This window comes from Halyomorpha halys, unplaced genomic scaffold (assembly GCF_000696795.3).
Source record: "Halyomorpha halys isolate HHAL.00 unplaced genomic scaffold, Hhal_1.1 Scaffold215.1, whole genome shotgun sequence".
NCBI lineage: Eukaryota > Metazoa > Arthropoda > Insecta > Hemiptera > Pentatomidae > Halyomorpha > Halyomorpha halys.
Window position 1 is genome coordinate 312477 of NW_027107820.1, and position 8047 is coordinate 320523.

Below are 8047 nucleotides of genomic sequence, written 5' to 3' on the forward strand. Positions count from 1 at the left end.
TATATAAAGTCAGTGTATATATTTACATGACATCACATACAATCAACACGTTATCGCACAGGATATGAGAAAGCGGTATATCAGACTGGGAGTTTATTTTACATTGGATTCCCGACAGAGGAAGTTTATTGAAGGAGGAAATTAACTTTCCTTGTATGTCTTGCATTACTTCAACAAAATTTTTAAAACAGTTTAGGTTTATCTTTTATTTTAATTTATAAAATTATTATCTGGGAAAAAACGATTCATGGAGTGCTTCCAAAATATACTCCTACCTGTTCCATTCAATAATTATTAATTTTGGTACACTTATTCTTTTCAAGGCTTGTGAAACGAATGAAATCTGCTTCAAAGGTAATAAGAATCATTCCAAAATGTTTAGCATTTTTTTAAAAAAACCTATGATTTTGATACTTGTGTTTCATTTAAAAATTTCGTTTCAATTAAATATCCATTTAATTTATTTCAATATTTTCAAAAGCGAGGGGGAAGGAAGGTGTTTTGCAACAAAACATTAAAAATTGTCAAAATCGTCTTTTGCCTAAATCTTGAATTGAATGGATACATACCACACTGCTAAAACATTATTATAGATCTAATATACCAAAACCTAAGAACCTGCGTGATTCACTTAAGATTGCCTTTAATTTATTCATAATATTATCAAATTGAAATTTGACTCTCATATTCCTGTCAATGTTTTCTGATCGGCTCTCCATCTCCTTCTTCCGGTATCACCCACAAGTAAAAGCATAAAAACAACATTTAATTTTATTCAAAGTTCAATACTAAGCATTATTATAATTTGTAAGTAATCTGACAGACAAAATAATTATAATTTTTCATGTCTTTTTTTTTTTTACTTTCAATAATTCTTTTTAAAGCATTTTGTTGGTTTCCAAGAAGTCCCCAAGATCCAGTCCCTCTTCCGGCCTGAACGTACAATTACTTATGTAAATTAAAAATCCGTGTGCACAGATCCAGTATAGCTTCCTCACTATTCCTATCTTTTTTTTATTACCTGTTTTCGTTTTTACATGTTTTTTTTCTGAAAATTATTTCCTTATTACATATTTCTATTTAGTACATAATAACCTATAGGTCAAGGTCGTTGATTTGTAGTATGAGAATAAAATTTACTGGACGAGCCGTTGTTGTAACAGCTGAATCCAGGATAAACGTTTTATGGTTATGCGGAATCAATTTTCATAAAAATTAAACCCAAAAACGCCAACTATTTCCAAACTTTTCTCCGACTCTGGACTAAATTGGACTATCCATTTTCCCATATAGAAATATAAGTGTATAAACGAAACACGTTTGCACATATTTAATTTAACAGATTTAAATTTTTGTTTAATCGGAAGAGCCGTTTTCTAAATAAAGGTTTGCTTGGGAAAATACGTTTATGCTTAAGTGAGCGAAATTAGTAGGCTGAATTTGATATTAGTGATAATTGAACCATTTCACACTCCCTTATTGTGAACAAAATCGGACAGGCTGTATAGGTTTGCTGAAGAAAATACTTTTATGCATGCGTATTACACAGTATTTGATTGAAGCGGAAAAATTCGGCATAGGACAATGTAGGACTCAACGAACACAACCCCCAAATATTCCAACGAAGCGAAATTAATGGTTCGATCAATTATGCTCGAATTCAAATTTAAACACAGATTACTTGTTCCTTGGTGCCTTTAAGATAAAATGCAAGTAAAATTTTTTGATTACACATAATTTTTATTGAAACCGAGGACATAATTTTTTTAAAAAATATTGCATGTTTAAAAAGTTTTTCTACCTTCGGCAGTGATGAAGTAAAATGTTTACAATTAATAAATAATTGACCGTATTAGTTCAAAACATGAAGAAGATGGTCAGGGGTGTGGTTACAAGAACAGCACCCCTGGCCATCTTCTTCATAATTTAAAATGTTCACTGTTAGCTTATAAAGATGGTGATACAATTTATTTGTATTTGTTTTAGTTCACCTTGTATAACTCCCAATTTCCACTCTTGGAATTATCTATATTTAGGTATGAATGACCATACATACATAATTAGCATTATATTTATTTAAATATTCCTTATGTTAACACACTTTAGGATTCATAAATACATATTTTCTTATTAAAAATATCTCATTTTGAAAATGATGATTTTAAGAAAAAACATTAATATATTACTTTCAGAACATTGCGGATCCGTTAGTGCTAATCGATATCGATGGAAACAGAGCTCTCGGTGAGGTTCAGGACATGCAGCATGCCTCAGCCTTCCTCGATACCCAAGAAATTGTTGGAGGAAATGGTAATTTAGATGAAATTAAGAAACTTTACCTTACTAAACATGAGTTCTTATTTTCTAACCCAGAAAGTTATTTTCTAACCAGAAAATAAACCTGGAAGAATCTTAGAAGTAGAAAAATGTTTTAAGTTAGTCATTAGTTGGTAAGCATTTGCTTTTGTTTTTTTCAGCACAGGCTTAATTGCCTAATAATTTGCTTTCTCACTACTAAAGGTATGGAAACATCGAACTAATGCCTGAATTGAAAAACCTCTACCTAGTACATAGATAGCTTCCTCACTGTTTATATATATATATATATGATCTTAAATATATAGTAAATAAATATGTTCCCTATAACCTATGAAGGGTCAGGGGTGAAGTACTTTGTGAGAAAGTGCTGTTACTAGACCAACGGTTATGCAAGGAGGTGATTTGGTCAGAATCACTCTCGTCGACTGTCAGATTTTTCTCCAACTACCCACAGGGTAAATCCATAACTACTGTAAAAGGATAAATAATTACGATTGCGTTCATATATTTCAAGGTTCATAATTTGTCGTTCAAGAATAACATCCACCGGAAGATCCATTTTTAAATGTGTCCAGAAAGTAAAATTCCTTAATTCGCTAGGTTAAGGGAAACTAGAAGACAGAATGTGATAAACTCAATACTAGAGCCATATTACACTAACCCCTAATTTGACTTTAAATAGGGGCCAAATAAGACGAGCCGTTTCGAAAATACGTTTACGCATGCGCAACCAAAAGTAAAAGACGGAAGATGATAAAACATTCTGAGATACTAAATAGCCATAAAAATAATAAAAATAGAATCAATGATTAGGTTCGATCAATTATGCCCGAACACTCGTTTACTACAGGTCGCCAGACAGACAGGTTATGTTACTTGATTTCTTAAACGTACAAAAAAGTAAGTAGAATTTTTTTATTTTGAGGACACAGATTTTTGCTTCCTCGCTAGGTAGGAAGGAAACCTTTGTATGCGTGAAATTGAAAAATATAAATGCACATCCTCAGAATTGAAAATTTTTAATTTTCTTAGAAGAAAACAAAAAGGAAGGGGAAAAATGGAAAAAAACTAAAACAGGATTTTTCATTAAAGATTTCATCAATTATTAGGTCTTTCATTATTTTTTTCTAAAAACACTTTTTTGACATTAAAGAAATGTTTTACTTTAGCGAGAAATTAAAAATAGAAAATTACTAGACTTAGGTATTCCAGGAACTGAAATTTAAACCAATAAATTGTCTGAATCAGTCAAGTCCATTTTAATTTTGGAAATAAAAAATTTCAGTACCAGATTATCACAAGACTAATGAATGTCTTCCAAAAACTGTTCATATGTCACTAAACTGTTTTTGAAAAAGAAAAACCTTAGACCTTGTAATAATCTAATAGCAAAACTGTTAAAATAAAAGAATTAATTTAATTTAATAAAATATTCACCTAATTGATAATTGATTGGCTGGTTTAGGAATGCAGCGCCTCATTGACAATATACACACAGTGAAAAAACTTGAGGTATAAAAAGGAAAAAAAAATCAGACCACTCAAAAAAGTAAAAATAAATTACTATGGAATTATGCCGGTGATAATTCCGCACCACCCTGAAGAATTTGACCATGTGTTACTTAATTAACTATACAGGAACAACTTGTTTAAAATTTTTATAATTGTTAAATCATTGAAGTCTTATGTTATTTCGCGAAGGCATGCAACGAAAGATATTACAAATATAGCACTAACCGATGAAATTAATACATTTTTATACAAAATCCAAAGTTCTCGACTACATTAAAGTATAATTCAAGGAAAAGATGAACAGATTTGACGGAAAGCTATTAAACCCCAGCTCGTGTCAGCTTGTTAATACAGAAGTTTTAACAGACAGGTTTGAGAATCATGGAAGTTATCTCGTTGCCTATACGATAACGATGTAAAGCACTTTATCTGAAAATATAATTGATAAGCTGGTTGAATATTGGCCACGGTAGGATTGATCACTATATCCTCTGCCTACCATGAACTGCGACTGCAGTCGAAAGAATGCAAGGACAATAATAATTAGTAGAAATAAGTGCAAGCTATTTAATTTAAAGTGTCTTTGCGCCGAAATGAATGATAACAGAAGCGAAAGACCTTGTTTTTCACAAGCTAAAAACTAAACAACGTTTGACTCTCAATGGTGTACATCTGCCATGATTGAGCATGTTTAAATTTGACCTTATAACAAACCCTTTATTTTCAAAGAATAAACAAAAACATTAATGTATAGTACCATAATTTTCTGAAGATAACATTATGATTTGTAGTCATACAGAGAACTAAATAAATTCAATAAAGGACAAGTAAAAATATTAAAACAATTTAAAAAATATATTTGTGAGGTTATTTTTCAAAATCAATGCTTTAATATTAATCAACGACCCTATCTAGTGTAAAGGCAAGTTGAATATAATTGGTAGTTACATTATTGATATGTTATGACCGTAAAATAATGCAGGTTTAAACATAACACTGTTAAATACAATAGGACAATTAAGAAAATCTTAAACAATTTGTTAATTAACTTTTTCAAGTATTAAAATTTACAAATATCTAAAAATTATTCCCTACATGCTTTATTAAACATCCCTTCCTTAGGATCTAACGTCTTCATTTTGTTTTTAGATTACCGCCTAACTGAAGGTTCTCGAGTATGTATTGTAACAGCTGGAGCCAGGCAGAAACCGGGTCAGAGCAGAACTGAACTGCTTGAGGATAATATTAAAATCATGAAGCATATTATCACAGAGCTTATGAAGTATAGCCCAGACACTATTATAATTGTCGTCAGTAACCCAGGTGAGATATCTAAAAATTACTCATAAATAATATTATTTATTAGTTTTATGATACATCAAAAATGTCAATTTATAATTTATAAATAAATTCGGGAAAAATTGAATCAAAACTTTCATTAGATATGATTCTTAATTTTAATACTCAAATATGATTTAAAATACAATATACTGAGATTTACAAAAGGAATAAAGATTTTCTCACGCTTAACATTTAAGAAAATCTATATTATCTGAAATGATTAATGTTTTTTGAAAGCATCTTGTAGCATCTTAGGAAATGGTATTTTTTTTATGGAAGCAAGAATAATTATTATTACTTACATTGATAAAATTTCTGTAATGAACTTTATCTCCGATTTTTTTTTTTTTTTCACAGCCTTCTGTAGGTACTATTGATAAACAATTACTTTTTTTTACAATTTAATGAAGACATGTATGCAATAAAGAATATAAATTTATACAATAAACAATAGAAAAACTTTCTAAAAAATCGCAAATCCAGCTTGTTTTTTTTACTAATTGTTTTATTATAATTAATTTTCAAATTAATAAATCGTAACTGGATACACTTACTTCAATTCCAGGAGTACCAGGCAATATCAGTCATAACATTATAACAAACATATTATACCATTATAAAAATTCATATTAATGCAAATAGTTATTTTGTTTTAGTCGATGTTCTAACATATGCTGCATGGAAAATTTCTGGGCTGCCACTAAATCGAGTATTTGGATCTGGAACACATTTAGACTCTTCAAGATTTCAATATTTTATTGGAAAACTGACTGGTTATCCAGTACACCTCGTAAAAGCACAAATACTTGGAGAACATGGAGCATCATGTGGTATGTAAATTATAGATAATAATTTATTTACTTTTGAAATATACATTATATATTGCCAAATTATTAACGTTGGCTAATTATTATAGAAAATTCTTCTCTCGAGGCTATGGCGAAATGAAAGATTTGTTATTAATTATAACTGTTTATTTTTATTTATTAATTATTGATAAAGGATTATTAAAATTATTCTTACATTATTTATGACTGCTTTGAATCAGTGTGAAGAAATGGGAGACGAAACAAGATAACTTTTAATATATCAGTAACATTTATAGTCTTCTCAAATCAATGCTCTAAATATTATAATTTGCTACTAATATCGATTTGACTAAATATTTAAATATCATATATTATTTTGAACGGAATTGGGTAAAAATGGACACATAAATTAAAAATGTATACCTCCAGCTTTCCCACAAACAAGTCAAGACAAAAATAAAGTTACTAAGAAAAGTAGAAAACATTATGATACATTTCATGATATTAATTTTAAGACAATTAGCAGCTTTGAAGAATTCATCTATTGTCGATTTCGTTATAATAGTGGACTATTGCTACAACAATATATTATAGCAGGCCAAAATCATAAATTTTTTGACAGTGTTGGCCGAATTCTTCGACTACATTGGATATCATTTATAACGATCTCCAAGGAAATAGCCATTATAGCCGATCGTCGCCATAACCAATCTCTTCACACTTGTAAATATGAAATAGGAATTTGGAATAAGGAAATATTTGACATTATAACTGATATGTCGTTACATCCGATATCGTTATAAACAATATCTAGTTTATGTTAAAATGCTTAGATTTTCCCAATTATATTATGAAACATTCAAGTTTTACAACCTGTTGTGGGTTTGAATTTTTCATCTACCTGTTACCTCTATTATTAGGTACCTGTGAATGCCAACACCTGAGATTTTTTTATTTTACAACTAAATAGCTAAAAAATCGTTTGAATCACGAAAATACATTTACACGATCACTGTATAGGAGTGCCGAGATGTAAGAAGGGGAATTCCGACTAATAATGATTAACTGTTGTAGAAATATTTTTTTTTTAAATTGAATTAAAAAAAAATGAAATCTATATTTTTTAATATATGATTATAAATTAATAATAATTATAAATTCTTAATTTAAATAATGATTATAAATTCTCAACATTTTGATTGTTGATCAATTCGTTCTACATCCACTTTTTGAACTCTGTTATCCATTTTCAAGTTTTGTTTCGTTTTAAAATTATTTTTATGTTCTTTAACCTTCTTATATATATATATATATAAGGGAATATTAGTTATTATTCACTTTTCAATGGCTTGCAAGTGAAAACTCAACGTTCCATACTACGGTATATATATATATATATATAAGGGAATATTAGTTATTATTCACTTTTCAATGGCTTGCAAGTGAAAACTCAACGTTCCATACTACGGTGATCCATTTTTTTAATCAAAATTTTATTTTATTTTTTTAATAACAGTTTTCAAGGAGACATCTGAGGATGGAAATTTTAACCAAAATATTATGCCTAGAAAAATCTACGAGTCGTTTCAATAATTCCCTGTCCTACTTTTTAAGTATGAAGGACCCATGCTGTATAACCCATCTATTAGGGGTGATTTTGATTGATGATGGGCTTATCACATTGTGTGGCTACCAAAACGGGAAACTTCGTTGATGACAAGGTTTTTTAAACCGATATTAACAAGTATTTCGATCTAGGCACCACCCTTCTACATAAAGAAGGGTTTTTATTTGCTTTGGTAGGATGCTTGCATATAGTAAAACAACATATTTAACGTAGCCTAACTAAACTGAACGATTCGATCAATAGAAAAGGTGTTAAAACCAGTAAAAGAAAATTTGAGGAACCTATTTGGCAATAAAATAAGAAAAAAAAATGACAAAATAAATTTAGCACTTTTACGCTTTGCACTAGATGTGGATTTAACACAGAAAAATATCTTAAGAAGTTAGTTTTTTGAAAGTAATATTTTTATTACTTATAAGTAAATTTATTTATTAATATA

General features: G+C 29.2%; 1 protein-coding gene across 1 annotated transcript in view; it reads left to right on the forward strand.

Moving 5' to 3' along the window:
- The window catches only part of LOC106679698 (L-lactate dehydrogenase C chain), a 15997-nt gene that overhangs the window by 3065 nt on the left and 4885 nt on the right, over nucleotides 1-8047 (forward strand). Inside the window, exons 2-4 of the mRNA XM_014419001.3 lie at nucleotides 2193-2310; nucleotides 4981-5154; nucleotides 5829-6002. Of these exons, the coding sequence (XP_014274487.1) occupies nucleotides 2193-2310; nucleotides 4981-5154; nucleotides 5829-6002 (466 nt within the window). The remainder of the gene's footprint in view (nucleotides 1-2192; nucleotides 2311-4980; nucleotides 5155-5828; nucleotides 6003-8047) is intronic.